Source organism: Vidua macroura, chromosome 5 (assembly GCF_024509145.1).
Source record: "Vidua macroura isolate BioBank_ID:100142 chromosome 5, ASM2450914v1, whole genome shotgun sequence".
NCBI lineage: Eukaryota > Metazoa > Chordata > Aves > Passeriformes > Viduidae > Vidua > Vidua macroura.
In genome coordinates, this window is record NC_071575.1 from 17,076,756 (window position 1) to 17,095,509 (window position 18,754).

At 42.7% G+C, this 18,754-nt stretch overlaps 2 protein-coding genes across 8 annotated transcripts; both read left to right on the forward strand.

Annotated features, from left to right (window-relative positions):
- Positions 1–1,173: 1,173 nt before the first annotated feature.
- LOC128807443 (osteocalcin-like) lies at positions 1,174–6,380 on the forward strand. Of its 2 annotated transcripts, none has more exons than XM_053977862.1 (4): positions 1,174–1,308; positions 1,802–1,837; positions 3,692–3,761; positions 5,040–6,380. In XM_053977862.1, the coding sequence occupies exons 1-4, from the start codon at positions 1,242–1,244 to the stop codon at positions 5,242–5,244; spliced, it is 378 nt and encodes a 125-aa protein (XP_053833837.1). In that variant the 5' UTR covers positions 1,174–1,241; the 3' UTR covers positions 5,245–6,380. The 2 variants fall into 2 exon arrangements, with proteins under 2 accessions (XP_053833837.1, XP_053833838.1); XM_053977863.1 differs by having other exon boundaries at positions 1,183–1,308; positions 4,951–6,380.
- Positions 6,381–8,292: 1,912 nt separating this feature from the next.
- SMCO3 (single-pass membrane protein with coiled-coil domains 3) lies at positions 8,293–17,542 on the forward strand. 6 transcript variants are annotated; one of them, XR_008437318.1, is made up of 5 exons: positions 8,293–8,792; positions 9,327–9,773; positions 10,903–11,166; positions 11,710–13,938; positions 14,443–14,492. XR_008437318.1 is itself a non-coding variant. In XM_053978651.1 (4 exons), the coding sequence occupies exons 1-4, from the start codon at positions 8,703–8,705 to the stop codon at positions 14,449–14,451; spliced, it is 810 nt and encodes a 269-aa protein (XP_053834626.1). In that variant the 5' UTR covers positions 8,293–8,702; the 3' UTR covers positions 14,452–14,492. The 6 variants fall into 6 exon arrangements, 4 of the variants coding, with proteins under 4 accessions (XP_053834626.1, XP_053834625.1, XP_053834628.1 ...); XR_008437317.1 differs by having other exon boundaries at positions 10,903–13,938; XM_053978651.1 differs by lacking the exon at positions 11,710–13,938.
- The last annotated feature ends 1,212 nt before the right edge of the window (positions 17,543–18,754 follow it).

Here is an 18,754-nt window from a genome sequence, read left to right on the forward strand (position 1 = left end):
CCACAAAACAACTACCCAAAGTTGGTCTCTTGGTCTGTTCAGCCAGGAGGAGACCTCATTGCAGTGTACAACATCCTCCTAAGGGGCAGTGGAGGGGCAGCACAGATCTCTGCTCTCTGGTGATCAGTGATAGTACCCAAGGGAACAGCTGGAACTGTGTCAGGGAAGGTTTAGCTTGGTTGTCAGGAAAAGGTTTTTCACCCAGAGGGTGGTTGGGCACTGAACAGGCTCCCCAGGGAAGTGGTCACAGCACCAGCCTGACAGAGCTCAAGAAGAATTTGAACAATGTTCTCAGGCACATGGTGTGAGTCTTGGGGTGTCTTGTGCAGGGCCAGGAGCTGGACTTGATGAGTTCCTTACAACTCAGCTTATTCTGTGAATCTGTGGCTCCTATGCTGTTTGTGGGATGTGGATTTGGTAACTTGGGTAGTGGGTTTGGGGAGCATGGGGTTATTGACACATAGCCCCACATAGCACATGCAAGGCTCTTGCCATACCAAGTAACTTTAGCCACTTGGGTCCTGAAGAATAAAACACTTTTGGAGTCTAAATGTTTAACTGACTATTAGACAAGAGAAGCCAAAATGAAGCTTCTAAATTGTGAAGATTTCCAGGAGGAAAATATAAAGATCTTCCCTCAAATTAACTTCCAAAGTTCCTAAAAGTATAAAAATCTCATCTCCAAAGTGATTCAGTGAAATTCTGAAACTGTCTGAAAAACTACTGTGTGTGCCCTATGCAAACTGATTTACAGGTTTCTTTACCCTCAAGGTAATGAGTCAAGGTGGGGTGTAGGAAAAGGTCACCATTGTGTTCAGTCTCATTTGAGAAACTCCACATGAGAGAGCCCTATCATGTGAAAAGAATTGCTCTATTTCACTGCGTGCCGGTCTCTCCTCTGGCTTTCCAGCATGACTGAATGACTTTCAAGTTTGTAAGAAAAATGATTTTCTAAAATCCAGTTGTTTTTCTTCAACAGCCCCATTCAAAACTTCAGATAAAATCTTCTGGAAATGCCCTGAGTCATGAGATGGATGCCAAAATGACTGCCAGGACCCAGTATCTCCCAGCCCAAAGGACGAGCTTTGTTTTGGAGCACAGACACAGGAACACAAGCCAGATCCCTGATCTCTCCAAGAAATCACAGGATATAAACTGCTGCCCAAAAGCAAGCCCCGGAGAACTTCAATAACCTCCAGGAAAGCTCTGAGGTTAGGGAGACTAGCACAGCCAAAGAAGACATGAGGAGTCTGCTGGCACTGCTGATTATGACTCTGGCCCTGGCAGCACTCTGCTGTTGCGAGAAAGGTAAGGGGACATCTTCCCAGGAAGGCTCTCAGAGCGCTGCTGAACCCTGCAGCTTGCTGTCAGCCTCCCCTCAGTCTGGGAGAGACACAGAGCTCTGGGGAGGAGGAGATGCACCACCAGTCACTGCACAGCTTCAGGTCTCTGTTAGAGAGTCACAGATGAGAGAGGGCTTGGGAACAGAGACCCCCATCTTTTGCTGGGAATTTTCTTCCACTGGTCAACACCCACTCACCCCCACCTCAGTTGCATATTGAATTGCAGCAGAGAATTTGAACATTTTAATATGTTTAAGATTTCAAATGGTTTATCATTTAGTGTCTGTCTAAATTATGGGTGTTAATAAAACCATTTTGGGAGAAACAGACCTTCTATGTAAGTGGGGGGAGCTGGATCTGGCCAGTCAGTGGTGGGATTCAGTTACAGAGGAGGACGACTCACAAGCATAGAAGGACTCACAAGCAGACTCCTTTCTGTCTGTCTGTCTGTCTTCCAGATCCCAAAGAACCCTCAGGATCTCTCAGCATTGACAGTGAGTATATCATTCTGACTGATGCTCAGCTCCATTCTCCTGCATCTGCCTTCTTTCTTCCCTTTGATAGGTTCAAGGGCTGAACAAGAACCATGCTGAGTCCCTCTCTTAACTCTTCCCCTTTTGCTCCCTAACTCTGCAGTCCCTGAGGTGCAGGAGCATGTGCAGCAAACAGAGCCCCTCCTGTGTGAGCAGGTGACATGAGGGCAGCCAGTGTCCCTGCAGCAGCAAGGCCACCAGCACTGCTGGCTGCTGCCCCAGGCTCCTCAACCCTTGAGCAGTGCCCTGGCAAGGCATGAGGGGTGCACATTGTTAGCAGCTGGATGCATCTGCCTCCTGTGAAACAGAGTTGTGTTGGTGGAGTCTCCCTGCTCTGATCTGGCTTCAGAGACCTGCCCAGAGTGACTGCTCAGCCCCAGGCTGTTCTGAGAGCAGAAGCTGCCCGCATCAATGGGTTGTGACATCCCTGCCAAATCCTGCAACAAGGAAACCCTGAAAGAGTGGGGCTTCCTTGGCTGCTCCTGAGGGCTGCAGTCCCTCCTGTCAGGTCACCTGGGATGCTGGGATTTGTACACCTTGGGTTTTTCACAACTTTTGCAGCAAGCTGATCCTGGCAGAAATCTGTATGGAAAATCCTTTTTGTTCTCTCATGTCTCTCCTTTCTCACACTTTAAAGGATAACATTGCTGCTGAGAAGCATGAAAGCTGGTATTTTTCCAGTGAGCCAATACAAACACAGATTGGGAAAGAGAAAAAAAGATGCAAAGACTATTCAGAGAAAGGTGGTAGTTTCTGACAATTCATTAATTGGCAATTTCTGTGTAGTCAGTATTTTGATCCAGACTAAACCTTAGTTTGCTAGAGATGGGATACCTTTCACCTCCAAAGAGAAACACAGCCAAACACTCCATGATGATGAGGAAAGGGACAAACCCCACCATCTCCCCACAGGCAGAGGTCTTAGAATCTTTTTTTCCCCAGAGACAGCAATAATTTGGCAGTTTCCATGCTGAAAGGTGTATTGGTGTGCTGCTGCCTGTGTTGCTGCTGTGCCAGCACCTGTGCACACCTCTGCTGTTGTGGGACCATCCCCTGGAGTGAGGCTGTGCTGAGCCCTGGCTCAGGCTGGGAAGTGGCTGTACCTGGTGTTTGTGGGGTCCTTCACAGCACCATGGTGTTTGCACAACGACAAATCAAGGGAGCAAAGAAGCAACTGTGCAGACATGATGTGTTAGTGGAGAGCAGGGGCAAATGCTCTCATGGCTGAAACATCTCTTATGTTCTCCAGGTTTTGAATGCTGGGATCTTTGGACATCTTGGGTGTATTTCTCACTGGGTGATGTTTACTGTCACTATTTTATACTCTTCACCTTTCACAGAACTCTGTGCATGTGAGCATTGGTATTTCTGTGTGCTGCCTGTTGTTCATGGCTCATTGAAGGTGCTTTAAGGTCTTCTGGTTGGGATCCCACATCATTCTCAGTTGCAGTCCAGACACAGAAAGGAAGCCAAGACTCTAAAATTAAGTAGGCCAGGGAGAGAGGGTGCCATTCTCCTAATTTTCTTCTTATTAATATTTTATGTCTTCTGCACATTTGCTGCAGACTCAGATTATGCTGTGTGATAAGGAAATGGAATTTATGACAGAAAAAGCCCTTGCTTCATGGAGATGTGAAGACTGCAGTAGGGAGGGAGCTTTGAGTGGACAGTGGGATGGGGAGAGATGAATGGACCATTAGGATGGTTTGTGGCAGTCATTTGCTTGTGAAGAAAGTAGATTCTGCTTTTCAGAGGTTGGACTGGTCTGTGTGTTTCAGTGCTGTGTCTCTGACCTGCTGTGTTCTCTCTTGGCAGGCATCAAGATTAAAAAAGAAGTTGCCAATGCCTTCGTGAAGAGGAAGAAGAGATCCAGCCCCTACGAATGGTAACAACTCAGGAGCTGGCTGAGAGCTGGACCTGTGCTGAAGAGGGGGTGGGAAGGCCATAGGGCATGACAAGGCATTATTTTGTTGTACAGCTATGTTATTACCCTCATGTGTTGAAGGAAAAAGGCTGTAGGAGACATTCAGTAATGGAAAAAAAATTTTCCATTCTTTTTTCACTAAAAGCCATTTGAAGGCTCATAGCTGGACTCTAGTATTCCTCCCAGGGAGAAAGACAGCATTAACTGTGCTAGCCATGGAGACAGGAGGATACAAGTTAGAAGCTGCTCCAACCTACAGGGTCATCAGAACCAATTTTTAGGATAATGAGAATCATAGAGCCTCGGTCATTGCCTCTGGTTTCCCACAAAGGAAGCATGGCTTTGTTGCAGGAATAAGGCTAGATCAGATTGGCTGCTCTTTCTGAAGCTGTAGAACATATCTTTACTTGTGCAGAAAGTAGAAACAAAGATTTGGAGAAATCCCAGCTATTTGAGAAATTTCAGGTAATACAAGGAAGTTCTTCATACATTTTCTGGAAGAGGTTGTTAAGCTACTCTTTCCAATACAAAAATAAAGTAAAATTCATGAGGTACTGGTGGGATTTCTGTGGTGGTGTGTACAGTCTTCAGGAAAGATTAACCAAACATAGAAGAGGAATTGAGAATGACATCCAAAGTGTATAGCTGAGACTAAACATTTTGGGCTTTCTTAGCCTGGCAAATAGAAAAGAAAAAAAAAAACTACATGCGGATAATGCTCCTGTCTACAACTGAAATGAGGATTGTTAGAGAGAAGTGTTTAAGCTAAAGGAAAATAATGGCTAGTGGGCAAAAAGAAAGGTAAGCAGGAAATAATAAAGTAAATATATAATTAAATAAATAACAACAACAAAAAAATTCCTGCGTAGGTGGGGAATGAGATTGAAAAAAAAAGCCAAATCCTTACAACTTCTGTGGTATCCTTTGCTGATAAAACCTCAAAAGCAATTGATTTAAGTTGGGTTCAATCCCATATTTCCCAGCATTGATCAAGTAGCCTAACCCTGTGTAAGCAGACGTTTAACTCAGCATGACCAGTCCTCTGTTGGGTCTCCCTGGAGAATCACTTCTTCCATGTCAGTGTCAGGTGTATGAATTGTCTCCAACTGCATTGGCTGAAACTGCAGAATGGCATCTCTGTCTACTGCAGGTACTTTGAGTATTATAAAAGCCCGATGGAGCAGATGCATGAGCGCTGTGAAAACTACCCCCCCTGTGACTATCTCTCTGACCAAGTAGGATTTGCCTTGGCCTACAACCGCTTCTTTGGGAGATACTGAGGATGGGAAGGTCTCTCCGCTCGTTTGGCTTGGAACACTCCAAACCCCACAGGAGAAAGAAGCTGTGGTTGGGAAGGAGGGAAGGAAAGCATCTGGACTGGCATCTTCTTCTGTTGTCTCCCAACCATCTGGAACACCAAGGCAGGGATTATCCCATTTGTTGAGCTTCCATTAACTTTCTTCCTTTCATCAATAAAGTCTCTCTTCAGACATCTTTTGTGGTATTTTGAGCTTCACCAGAAGACTCTGTCTTATTTCCTTCCACCTGAATCCCCAACACACAATATGTGGAAAATAGGGATTAGTTTCAAGAAAACCACTGCATGCCTTAAAACATCACTAGATCTCTTATCCTCTTCTGCAAAATACAGGAGGATTATGGAAGAAGAATGTCACAGTGTGTGTAAATGTGATGGATCTGATCCTGGGATGCTCACTGTGAAGAAGGAAGAACACCTGCCTCCTGTTCCAATTAGTGGAAAAGTTCAGTATTTTCATGTCAAATAATCACATTAAATATGCATCACCGTGGGATCATTTGTAAAGATAGAAGTATGCAAATACTCTTGCATAGATAGCAATCAGCTTCTGGTACATTCTTCTGATTACTCATAAAATTTGTTGTATAGCAACAATAAATAAATCCCAAAAGGTGTGTTTAAGGTGTCCTTTTAGATCAGCCCTTGCATTTGTGTGCTGCTTTTCATGACTGTAAAAAAAGACCTCGAATTCTCTTGGTTTTGGTTTTTTGGTTTTGTTTTGTTTTTTCCAACCAGCTTCTAGTGAAAATAAAAGTACCCAGCAGAACAACAACCAAAAAACCCTCTTCTCCTCTGTTGCTTTTGCTTTTATGCTTGAAACTAGAAGTACCTAAACAGCTAAAAAAAAAAAAAAAAAAAAAAAAAGAAAAAGAAAAAGAAAAAGAAAAAGAAAAAAAGAAAGCTATAAAAAAAAAGAAAATTGGTTCAAGGATGGATTGAAATTGGGGCAGTGTTTGGTTTGTTTAAGAGAATTGGTAGTAAATATATATAAAATGTATGTGTATTTTTATCTACATATTTTCTTTCCTCTGCACTACTTCATTCTGTCCTCTGGCATTAATATTGTACCTTAGCAACTTTGTGCATAACCTTCCTGATTTACTCTGTCAGCTTTCCTTCCCTGAGAGGTGGATGGCAGATCACACCTCCAAGGACAGGGACTGCAGATGCTCAGGAAACTGGCAGAGACCAGATCTCTCTGGTTACATGTGGTGCAACCATCCTCACCTGCTCATTGCAATAAATACTGCTTATATAAACTGGGTTGGTGTGCTGCTTCTTTCTGTTCCTCTGTACAACCCTTACCTGTGCTAAAAGAGATGCCTGGAAGACACAGCCTGCTTTTGTGAACCCTGAGGAGCAGGAACCCAGTGCATGAGGCTTTCTTCTCCCCTCCCACGCCCCAGGGTGAACCAGAAATGATGACATTGCAATTTAGGTCAGCACTCTGTGACACTGAGGGAGAGGAGGGCCAGGCTTTGCCTGACTCACCATGTACCCAGATCAGCATTTCTCTGAAAAGCCTTCTCCTGAAGTAAGGACACAGGAGAAGTCTGCAGAGATGGCTGCCAGCATGAGCCGTGCTTGGCAAGCTGCTATGCTTGCACTGGTGATGCTGATCTTGGCCAAGGAGAAGACACTTAATAAATATCTCTGCATGTCTTCATCAAACGCCTGTGACTGGTTCCTCTATTGACACAAACTAATGGGGCTTCACTGCTTCACTGCTCACAGTAAAATTCTTCTCTTAATGCCATCTAGTAAAAATTAACCGAGTGCTTTATTAAAACCAGTGAAATTTTCGCTTGGAAAAATACTAGAGAGATTAGCAGAATCCTAATATCCAGTGTACTAATAAAATAGGTGTGCTTTTGTTGTTGTTTGGTTTTGTTAGCACAAAAGGTTTCCTGTCTCTATTTGCATCTTTCTGTTAGTTTTGTATTTTTTCTCTCCCTTTCAATAGTATTTTTTTCAGGCAAAAAAAGTTACACCCGGAGGCCTCCATTATGTCATCTGCTCTGTGTCATCAGATCTCTTCATGGCCTGAAGTCATTATGACCTTTGGGGATCTGAGCACTCAGATCACCTTACAAATTTACTGCTGAAATGGAGGAATTCGATTGTCGCTTGGTTAATGCAGCGCTAAGCACCGCCACAAATCCTCTGCTGCCATCTTTCGGCCTTTGTATTTGTTGTATTTAATAATAACTTGCGTTGCTTCTGAAGCATTTGAAAATACAAATTCTTTTCCTCCTGATTCCCTTCATACTAAAGATTCACTTACAGGTCAGAGGGGAAAACCAGGGACATAATTTACAAATGGATTATATGCAGCTGAATTGACATTTTAGTGGGGGTGTTTATCATGAGTGCCAAGCTCCCAAAGGAGCTTGGTCTCACTTTAGGTCTGTTTTATCTCTACACAAACAGAGGAGGAGTTGCCTCTGAACAAATTCGTGAGCCCTCCTGTGGACTCACTTTTAGCACTCAGACAACCACTTTCTGAAATACCGCCCAAGATAACAGAAATTCCAGGATGGAGAACTAGGCAGTCTGCATCCATCACTTCTTGGCACTTCATGGCATCATCTCATGTTGCCAGGGACTACAGATACTGTAAGCAGCAGCAACTGCTTTGAAAGGAGCCCAGTATCAGACCTTTATGTCACCTCCCACCCTATCTCAGCAATATTTTGCAGATGCTCTGTCCACAGAATCCAAGCAGCTTCTCAAACCTCCCTTATCTCAGGGAATTGCTCCATGTCTGGAGTGCCTCTCACCCAGCCTATCATTATCAGGCCATGGAAAATGGGCTTCACTTTTCTGTAGTCAGAACCAAAGCCTTGACAGTTCTTGGCTCTTTTTCCATACAGAAGAGTTATCAGAGGCCATGGAGCTCTGTGGGTGAATAACTCACTGCCAGTATTTGGAAGGGTGTCTAGAAAGCAGCTGCTAGAGAAAGGTTTGTCTCAGCACGGAATCTGCATTTACACACTCATTTTGCCTGTGCCAATGTAAACAGTCCAACAAAGTGCCACTCTGCAGTGCTGTGAGAGTAGGATTGGCAGCACATGAGTAGAAGCAGGGGATGATAAGGAGGAGAAGGAGAGTTAGGTTATCGCTGCTTCCAGATGGGATCCCAACCTACCCTGCATTTCTCTGCTGGCTTTATCAGAGCCAACTTCTTTAAAAGGGCTTTTAAACTCTTAACCAGGGAGCAATCACCCTGACACACCACTCCTCAGGAGAAGTGCCTTAGACTTCACCAAGCCACGGTTTTCTTCCTTTTTGCAAGAACAACACCAAATACCTTGGAATCAAAAGAACTGTCAAGGTGATGGACACTCATGCCAGCTGAACTTGGTGCAACCAGACACTTCCTTATGGATTTTGGGCATATTTCTACAAGTAAATTGTCTCTTGGATTGATTAATGACTTCTGAATTGCAGTGAGAATTTGATGAATGATCTCTGGTTGAAGAACAGCCACCAAAACCTGAGTGCAAATTACAAACTGCAGAATTTTCCAGTTCAAAGAAAAACAGAAAGAAACAGGTGCAAATTACCTTTCCTTAAAAAAAATGTTCTTTACAGTGTCTTGGGACACTGGGAAGCTGGTGACACTGAGCAGCCTCCTGTTACTGATCTTCTCACAAATACTGGCAAAAGAGGTAAATATTGCTCTTTATTTGAAATAATGAAATTGCTAACACCACAGAAATATTTATTTTTCCAATTGAAACATGTTCTTTAAGGAGTTTTGGGTTAAATTTTAACTTTTCTGCTTTCAGCTCCTCTGTTCCCGTTCTTACCTGTCTTAATTTGTTTCAGCTACTTGGTTGGAATTTTCCTCCTGTTTGCAGCCAGATGATTTCATAGAGTGTTTGTGAGTAGATCTCATGGAATCTTTCCTCTCTTTTTCCAGCCTGTCTATATTGACTAATGCTCCTGGAGATTCAATGTAGTACATCCATATCAAATAAGAAATCTGTCTTCCTGACTAGTATTTGCTTGTGGTGGCGTATAGACAATAACCTGAGGTTGCTCAGGAGGGTTTTGCTAAAGATTTGCTACCTGCCTTGCTTGCTCTGCCGATAATGACAAAGAGGCAAGGAAAAGGTAGAGAAAAACTTGGATTGCATCCACAAAGGTACACAAGAAATTTGCACTTCTGATGCTAATCTTCATTTGCTTTTATGTTGCAGGCTGTGTCCCCCACCCTGATGGATATGGCTCTGCATTCCTTTGATGACCAGTATCTGGGGTGCAGAGAGGAGATGATGGAAGAACTGGAGCGAGGAGACTATTTTCAAAAGGAAATAGCTGCTAACAAGGACTACTTGTGCCTCTGGAAGAAGGCTCAGGAGGCTTTGCTAAAGAGCCCTGTAGGTCTGCTGAGGGAAATGCGTGACAGCCACGCCACAGTCCTCATGGCTTACACCATGAACTCCTCCCTGCACTCGCAGCTGAACTGGGCTACATCTACAGCAGGAATCTCTCCAGAGCACTACAGACACAACTTCAGCTTTAAATATTTTCACTTCTACCTAACAACTGCTATCCAGATATTGAAGGAATGGCAGATCAGCATGGGGGAACCTAAGTGCTACCAGGTGCACAGGGGTGTAAAGGACTTATATATTGAGGCCAAGGTAGGCAGCAGGGTGCGATTTGGCCGTTTCACTTCTACCTCCCACATCAGGAATGAAGCCCGGAAGTTTGGGAATGAAACTTTGTTCACGGTGACTACTTGCCTGGGAGCAGCTATGCAAGGCTTTTCTTACCACACATCTGAGAAGGAAGTCCTCATTCCCCCTTATGAGATATTTCTTGTCAAAAGCTTCCTTCAAACCCAGCAGGGTAACCGGCTGCATCTGCATTCTGTGGGGAGCTGCAGCAAGTACCAGTGCCAGCTGGTGGAAGGTATTGTACACAGGCTCTCATGCAAGGGGGCACAGGACAGGCTGGTCTCCACTGCCCCAGGCAGCCCCCACCAGCTGCACCTACATGGGGCCACCCTCAAGGCCAAACCTGTACCTCACCTCTTGTGTTTGCCTATGAGCTCCACAAGACCCAGCTTTCACCTGTTTGCTGTGAAACCTGGGACAACCCCACAGCTCACTAAAGATGAATCAACAGCAGGTCTCAAGGTTCTCTGCAGCCCCCATTTATCCCAAGTCTCGTGTCTAGGATGTTGTAGGACTCATGCCTTTGGGTCCCCCACATTGTTATTGCAAGAGTGGGTGAGTTTTGCTTGAACCAAATGACACCATTTGCTGGTGTCTTGCAATGCTGTGACACTTCAAGCCTCAGGACTATTCTAGGCTTTGGTCCACTACTACTCTGTCAAGCTACTACTTCTACACTTACCTCTGGCAATCTGAGAGAATTGTAAACAAAGCTACTGTCACTTTAGCAGTGACCTCTCTCCTGAGGCAGCAGGGAGAAAAGGAATCCTTTGACAAAGAACACACTGAGTTTCCGGGTTATAGAGAGAACTGTGTGCTGGAATACCTCATGGGGCCTGTTTCACATCCCTGCTTTTCTGTGAGTCTTCCACCAGTCCAGGACTCTTGCTTTTGTCTCTTTGTTCAGCAGTGTGTCAATGCAATCTTTGAGCTCAAAACAATCATTTAGGAATTAGGGTTTGTGCCTCCAAAGCCAAAATAATAGATGGAGTTGAGAAAATGGCTTTTGTGGGCAAAGGTTGTGTTAGCAAAACCAAAAAGCTTTAGGCAGTGAATAGAGGTCTAAATGACTGCTCTCTTTATTTTCTTCCAGCTTCAAGAAGCAAGAACAGTGGTCATACTGCACTTGCCTCTGCCATTCTCCCTAGTGTGCTTGGAGTTTCCCTGTGCTTGGCCCACAATCTCTGATTCTCTGGCTGCATCCAGATATGTGCCCTTGAATAGCAGGCAAGAAGCCTCTGGAGTTCCTGCTGCTACAGAAGGTTCAATCTTCCCTTTGCTTTCAGCTGCAATCTGCAGCCAAAACTGGAACATTCAGCCTGGTTCATCAAAACAGACATTCCTGGGAGCAATTCAGGTAGGAAGAAGGTTATCTATGGCCTTTCTGAAGACTAGATCAGGGATAACCTTCACTGAAGACAGCTTTGTCCTGAGGCATTCAGGAAAGACACACAGGGACTTTGGACTCCTTACAGATCTCTTAATAACTTTATTTTTAGTGAGAAAGAGTCAGTCTGTGGGATGTGGAAGGCACCATGGCAGTAAAGTCAAGTGGGTAACTGGGCAGCTGTGCCTATCTCCTTTGAGTGCAGGGAGAGTTGGTGCCAAGATGTGCATCGAGGAGTCGGATTATTGTGTTGGTTAAAGAGACAGAGAAGTACATTAAGTTGTGCAGATTCTGGCAGACCTTGCACAGCCCTTCTTTGCTACTCTTAAAAACAAGATGAACTAACATTTCTGGAGTGGTGTCTGACTCTGAAAAGCAAACAGAGGAAATCCATAAGGCATTATTACAGGGGAATTACAGAGGAATAAAGGTGGATATATTTTTGGCTAGATTGTTACATTTCTGAAATCAATTACCCAAACTGCTAACCCACCTGAACCATTCTTCCCCAAGACATTAGTTGGAAGAAAGCATAGAAAAAGTTCTTGACAGCCTTTTCTGGGACCTTACCAAGCAGCCAGGAAAATATGGTGTAAACAGCTGCAAGTGTTATTACTCTGATGGCTGCAGGAAGTATGACTTTGACCTGCAATCTTCAAAGTAAGGGAAGTGCTGTAAATTAATTATTCTTATGTTTTGGTGGTTTTTGGTAAATTTGTGTAAGTCCTAGAAAACAACTACTTTACATCATCCTCAGAAATATAATCCTTCAGTTTGTATATGTTGGTGAGTCTACACAGAATTGAACTCTCATTTTTGGGTGGGGGAATAGACACAGCAAAGTCAAATGCATGACATCTACGTTCAAGGGACAGAGCAATTGAAGACCAAGTAATGCCACGTTTTGTCAGGCTACAGTTCCCTTAAAATTGATTTATATTAGCCAGTTAATACACTGACTAGATGGTGCAAGCATCCCTTGGTAGGTGGAAGCACAAGACATTCTCCTTGCTGGGTGCCCATCACGATACCATTTTGACTGCTAAGGAAGTGACATCCTTCTGCTTGCACCTACAAGTCCTCACAAGGCCAACAAGAGATACAGTCCTGGGATAGTGTGCAGCTCAGAGACTGCGCCTGATGCTGCCTTTGCTTGTGCCAGAGCCCTGTAAACCTGGACTGGTTGCAGCAGCTATGGCTGTGGTTAGATGTGTAATCAGAAGTGTTCAAGCAATTGTAACTTCCTGTCCCACTGTATAGTTTTAAAGACTTTTTATCAGAACTCGGTTCAACCATCTGCCTTTTCTTCCACTTCTTTCCCATGGCAAAAGGGGTCTGAAATTGCGTGAAATGGCAAAACTGATTTTAGCCTTCACTGCTGTTCAGAGCTGAGTTTGGGCCTCCACACCACTTCTACTCTCATGGCATTAGAGACCTAGCAAATTGCAGCAAGGAAGGACGACAGACACTCCAGATCAAGTATTTTCCTCTAACTTAATGGGCCTGCAATAATAGCTGTTAATCTTCCTAAAAGATCCAGAGTAAAGCAGAAACAAAAGTGTCTTCATATTGTTCAAATTATTTCCTGTCTTGTTCCAAATGATGAAGGTTTTAGAAGAAAAGAATTTGCATCCACTGCAAACACAGAAGACCTGAAATCAATTTCCAGAATGTGACACATAGGCAGTTGCCAGCCTGATCAATTAAATTCAGTTCAATATTGCACAAAGTATTTCAAAATACTTCAGACTACATGGCATTCTTAGTGGAGAACTCTCAGCAGTCACAAATAATTGACATTTCTAGAACTATAGTAGTTAAATAATTTAGTGTTCTCTTTTAGCTTATGTTCTCGTGCCCACAGCTCTGACAAGAGAGTTTGGCACTCTGACTATATTCATTGGGGTTGAATACAGCAGCTCAGCTTTCAGGTGAAAACATGTTAGCAAATGCAGAGGGCTCATTTTATGCTTCATCTTATATTTTCATCTGAGAACTCAGCCATCCTCTATAGTGGAAGCAGTATTCCTGGTGAGACCCTTGTGGGCTGCAGGCCATCTTTCTAATGATAAGAGCATGAAAGTTGTCTAGCTTGGTTGAAGCCATATGTACAAGCTTGTCTTACTGGAACAGACAAAGCCTGTTTCCACTACCTGTGGTATCTATTCTTCTGTTTATGTGGGACCATTCAATTTTTCTTCTGTAATTTGCAGGTGTACAAAAGCAGTCATTGCAAAAATTCATTATTTCAAGGCATAGGTGCAAGCATTAATGTTTATATTTATAAACAATAGAAACCAGTAAAAAACATAATCTTGTATCTATTTGAATTAGAAGAGCTGTCCTACACCTTTTATGTTCTGAGGACAGCAAATAACACCATCCCCTTTCAGCCATGGCTGTAGGCACCTCTGCAGTAGGCAGGAGGGAATTGTGCTGTACCCATTCTCTCCAGGAACAGAAGGCCTTTGGAGGATCTAGAAATTTGGAACTAGCATCAAGTGAACAGAATTCTCTTAAAATTGGAAGGAAGGGAAGAGGAGGAAGAAAATGAGATGAATCTGGGTAAACATCACACAATAGAATTAATGACAGGCAGGCAGGCACAGGATGCAGCTGAAGCCCAGCCTCCAGATCTCTAACTCATCACATGCTGCTGGAAAACACCAGGCGAGCAGAGTGGAAAGAGGCTGAAGTTACTATCCCATACACATTTCAACAGGAGCACTCAGACCAAATCAGGTAGGCAGTGTAAATGTTTAATTAGAAAAGTTTCTGTGGTAAATCTCCCTGGAGCTGGAGAAATAGAAATACAGAAATATATGTGGCCTGCCTAATTCTAAAAAGAAAATACAAAAGCTGATGAAAGTGCAGATGTGAAGAGTAAGAAGTAATTTTAGCATTAGGAGATATAAAATCTAGAGCTGTGTAAGAAGCTGAAATAATCATATGTAATTAACAGAGTCTGGAAATCTTCTCCACACCTGTCTAGTATGTAAAATGTTTGTCAAAGTGCTATTCCTTCTAAAACAATTTGTCTTCTCAGTTTCTACCAATAAGGGAAAACAAATCACCTTACAACAAAACACCACTGGAGTGGAAAGGTTTTAGTATCACATTGAGTCAGAAAGCAAGCCAGCAACATCCCTGAGGCAGTATTGATATGAAATCACAGCCTGCATTATCATGGCTTTATGTTTCCAGAAATCACAAAACTTTACTGAATATGTGTTTTGCTCCCTACAGCTTGTATAAGGAGATGTGTTAAACAGTGTATTCTCTTGGCAGAGATACAAGGTAGGTGGCTGAAAGAAATACACAGTACTGTGCAAACTATTGGGGTAAAAAAAAAAACCTCTTTTCAGACTGGCTTGTGTTTCAACACTGAGATTAAAAGTTGGCAGGGGATTGTGGAAATCATTCTGGTTTTCTACAGTGACGTTATGGGGGAGGGTGTGTTTAGTAAAATACAGCTGGGTCAGTGTCAGATGATTTGCAGCTAACAGACAGTGCAAGAACTACAAAGGACCAAAATGGCACAAAGGTATGTTTTTAAGAAGAAAAATCTGGGTAGTCCCCTACACATAACTATTTGTAGCTTTAACTGTGATATGTAGGCACCAACAGCATAAAGAGTTTTATCTTAGAAAAATGCAAAGCACTGCACAAATGTGGCCCAGATTTGCAATAAGAGGGCTGAGACCATGAAAAGTACCAACAAAGAAATGAGTCATCCTACTCATTCATAGTTTGCCCCCATAGCAAAGATGTTTGCATTTAAGCTGAAGTCATGCTAAAGCATTTTAACTTTGCAGCTGGTGATAGGTTAAAGGGAAGTGACAGTGTTGATTACAGAATCTTAGTGATGAGGAATTACTTCATGATCACTGTTAACTCAGTCTCTTTGGACTCTCTGTGTTGGCATGCAGTTTATGAAGAAATAAATATCAGGGAGGGAAATACAGTGAGAGATGTATGTAAGGTGATATAGGTTAGGATGGGGTTATTATAAACTATTTTACTATTCACTATGAATTCAGAGGGTAAGCTTCTTAGTACAAGCACAGAATGCTTATATAGTATCATTTTATCTTGAATGTTAGACGAAAAAGGCTATACTGGCATAAAATACTCTTATTCTGACACAAACCACATCCACCAATCATCATGGTTGCTGAAAAATTAGATGCCACTAAATGGAAAACATAGGCTGATACAAAAGAGTGCCTGGAACAACCCTTTCATCTTTAAGCCACATCTTTAATTTTACTGATTAGATGAGATTGTTCCATTTTTAGTGAACTAGTTCAGCTTCTACCATCTTCAGTTTCCAAGGTTCAGTTTCAATTTCAATCTTCAGTTACCAATGGCCCACATCCATTTTACCAATCTGCTCATTACATATTTGTTAGTTATTTTTGCTGCTCTGAGCATACCCAGTGTCTTACAAGGTCCTTTTCCAATCACTTGGCAAAGATCCAGAACAAGAATTAAGATTTCTACATTTACAAGCTATGCCTTGGGATTTGACCTGCTCAGTATGAAAAGAACTAGTGGGGCAGAGACAAAGCAGATTTCACTGCTCTTTAAGGGCTATGGTTATGGGTGTTAAATAGAGTAAGAAATTTCTTTTTTCTCTTGAAGTAGCCTATTTCTGAAGAATGGCATTGAGTGACCTCCTTTACCCAGATAATCCCAAGAGAAAGCAAGAACTGATCCATCTGCATCAGGAATTGCTTGACTGTATGTCTACAAATTTCCATGCAACAAATGAGCTGGTTGGAGTGCTGAATGAACACCTGGGCTGTACTATTACCCCCATTGAGATGCGAGAGAGCAGTACAGTCAAGGAAAACTGTGAGATTATCATTCAAGTGATGAGTGAGATTCAGCATCAGGTGCAGAAGATTGATAGTGACATGAAGGACAAGCTTGAGCCAGTGCTGTACCAGAAGCTTTATGATATCAAAGAGCCTGAGCTGGAGAAAATTGCAATAGCCCAGAGAGTTTTTTCCATTATTTTTGGAGAAGCAACTTCGACAGCTGCAATGGTAGCTATCAAACTTCTTGGCTCCAATCATTTAACTCTCACTGTGAGCAAGCTCATCGGTCTCCTTGCACAGATTGCGGCATCTGTTCTTGGGGGAGTTAGCATTACCATTATTGGGCTTGGCCTTGAGATGATTCTCCATGCCATCCTAGGAGCTGTGGAGAGGAGTCAGCTTCTGACAGCTGTGAGAAGCTACGAGAAGCACCTGGCTGAGTTTAAAGCAGCCTCAGAAAAGTACCAGTGTGCCATACATGAAGTAACTTCTTTGGTGAGACAGCAAGTTCAATAAATGAAGGTGGAGCTCTCTCTTCTGCTGTCACAGCAGCTGCAGCAGCTTATGCCTGCAGAAACCTTTTTGATTCATTAGGACAAATTAACTACTGATGGCTTTTTATTTTCTTATTTGTGGCAGCAGAACAAGAAAAGTGACAGTTCAGGAAACTGGCACTGAAATATATTAATAGAGAACTGGTTTACAGATGTTTTGAGGGGGCAATGTTTCAAATACTTTGCACCTTTCCTTAAGCTTATTTTCTGGGAAGCATTGTAGGTAACCTTGAACTGTAATTCATACTAGAGACAATAATACAGACTGCTGGACTGGTAGTGGTGAGAAGGTGTATTTCTATATCAAAGATGACAACTCAATGGGAGAAAACAATTTCAATAAGGCAATTCATGCCAGCATCTGGAGGTTTTATGAAGACATCTGTGGTTGCTAAACTCTTAGTGTGGTTTAGTGCTAAATCTGATAGACTGAATTCAATTACAAGGACTAGCTGAAGCATATTTAACTGCTATTTCCTGCCCTCCTAAGGAGCCAGCCAGAGATCTTCTTTAAATAAACTCTAATCCCAGTAGATTGGCAGGTAAGAGAAGCCTGGGCCTACATGCAAACAGACACAACCTTGCTCTGCAACTGAGAGAAACCAGCTGCTGTACTCCGGGTGTGCCTGGCCATGAACAACCTCTCGTGCTTGTAATGCTCTGCTCCTGCCAACCCACATGCAAAAATTTCTGTGCAAAGTTGCTCTTCTGTTGATTGGAGTGGGATTATACACATGTATAAGTGCCTGTAGGATTGCAGCCCTATTAAACTAAAGTTATTTTCAAGTGCTTTACCTGATCCCACCAATCTGGGACTGCCAAGAATGTGCTCAGATTCTGCATTTCACAATATGCTATCAACTGTCCTTATTTTTCAGATTTTTGCTCTGATATGCTGTGGATTGTTTTTTTTTTTTTTATCTTAGAAAAAAAGGTAATTTAAGAATTAATAAAAATGTACATGAGTATTGGAAGACTTCTCTGTACTTTTTTTTTTGTCTGAAAATCAATCTTAAACCAAATAATAAAGAAGTATTGAAAGCTTCATTATACATGCAATTCATATTTTTTTAATCCACAATAGACCAATCTAGTAGGGTTATGCATAGGTTCCTTTTTTAGTACCCGCTTCCCCCATACTAAAACCATGTCCAAATTCATGCATGTTTGCTAATATTCAATATTAGCAATCTCAATTTATTAATAACTAGATGGTACCTATGAAATAAAGAAATGGCTGAAATTCACAACCCTTCCACTCTGGGGTTTGGGGAGGTCTGTTTGTTTGTTTTGTTGGGTTTTAGTTCTCCTCCATGTCCTCACTTCAATATTTTCTGACTCCTCTTCCCTTTTATGCACAAAAGCCACTAAATGGCAACGAAACTACTGGTACCCAACAGCTCTGCCAAGTCATCCAGGAGAAAGCCCAGGGTTCGGAAGCATAGATGGGTGCCAGGGCTTGAGAAACTGGGACCAGCTGCAGACTGGGCTATGTGAGTCAGGAAAGGCACTTCAGTGGTGGCAAAAAGCACTGCCTTGTCTACACGAGGTATTGTGGTGGATGACGTGGTGACCTGAGGCATCACTTCTCCAAAATGTAACATCTCTTGTCTCCTGACACAAATGGCACTCAGTTTAGAGGTACTTCTGTACAGGCAAGAGACTGTCATCAGTAGAACAGCAATATCTCTGTGTTGGAGAGGTAAGAGTTTCTGGCTCCTGATTTCTATGTGCAAATGTACACTCTAAACTAGGAATTAAAATCAGCTCTTTGCAAGATTGCCAATCACTGCTGTATAAGAATAGCAGAGCCAAATAAAAACAAATCTGTTACATTTTTTCAAGCAATTTGCCCACATGTTCTTGAATGCAAATGCTAAGCAGTGTCAGGGGAAGTGAGGTATGCAATGAGGAACACAGAGGTAAAAAACTGCTACTCACCTCTAGGTATATCCTTGCTCCTGGTGGACTTAAAGGAAAGCGGATTTCCTCACAACAGATTTAATTCCTGCTCTCTCTAATGCTCTGGCCAGTCTTATGTTTGGTGCTCCAAAGATGTCATAACCAGTCTGTTGGTATTTCCCCTCCAGACTCCTTCAAGCTGCCTCTCAGTGTGACAGAAGTACCAAGTGAAAAATGTGAGAGGACTGTTGTCCTCCAAATCAGCAGACACTGCTGAGA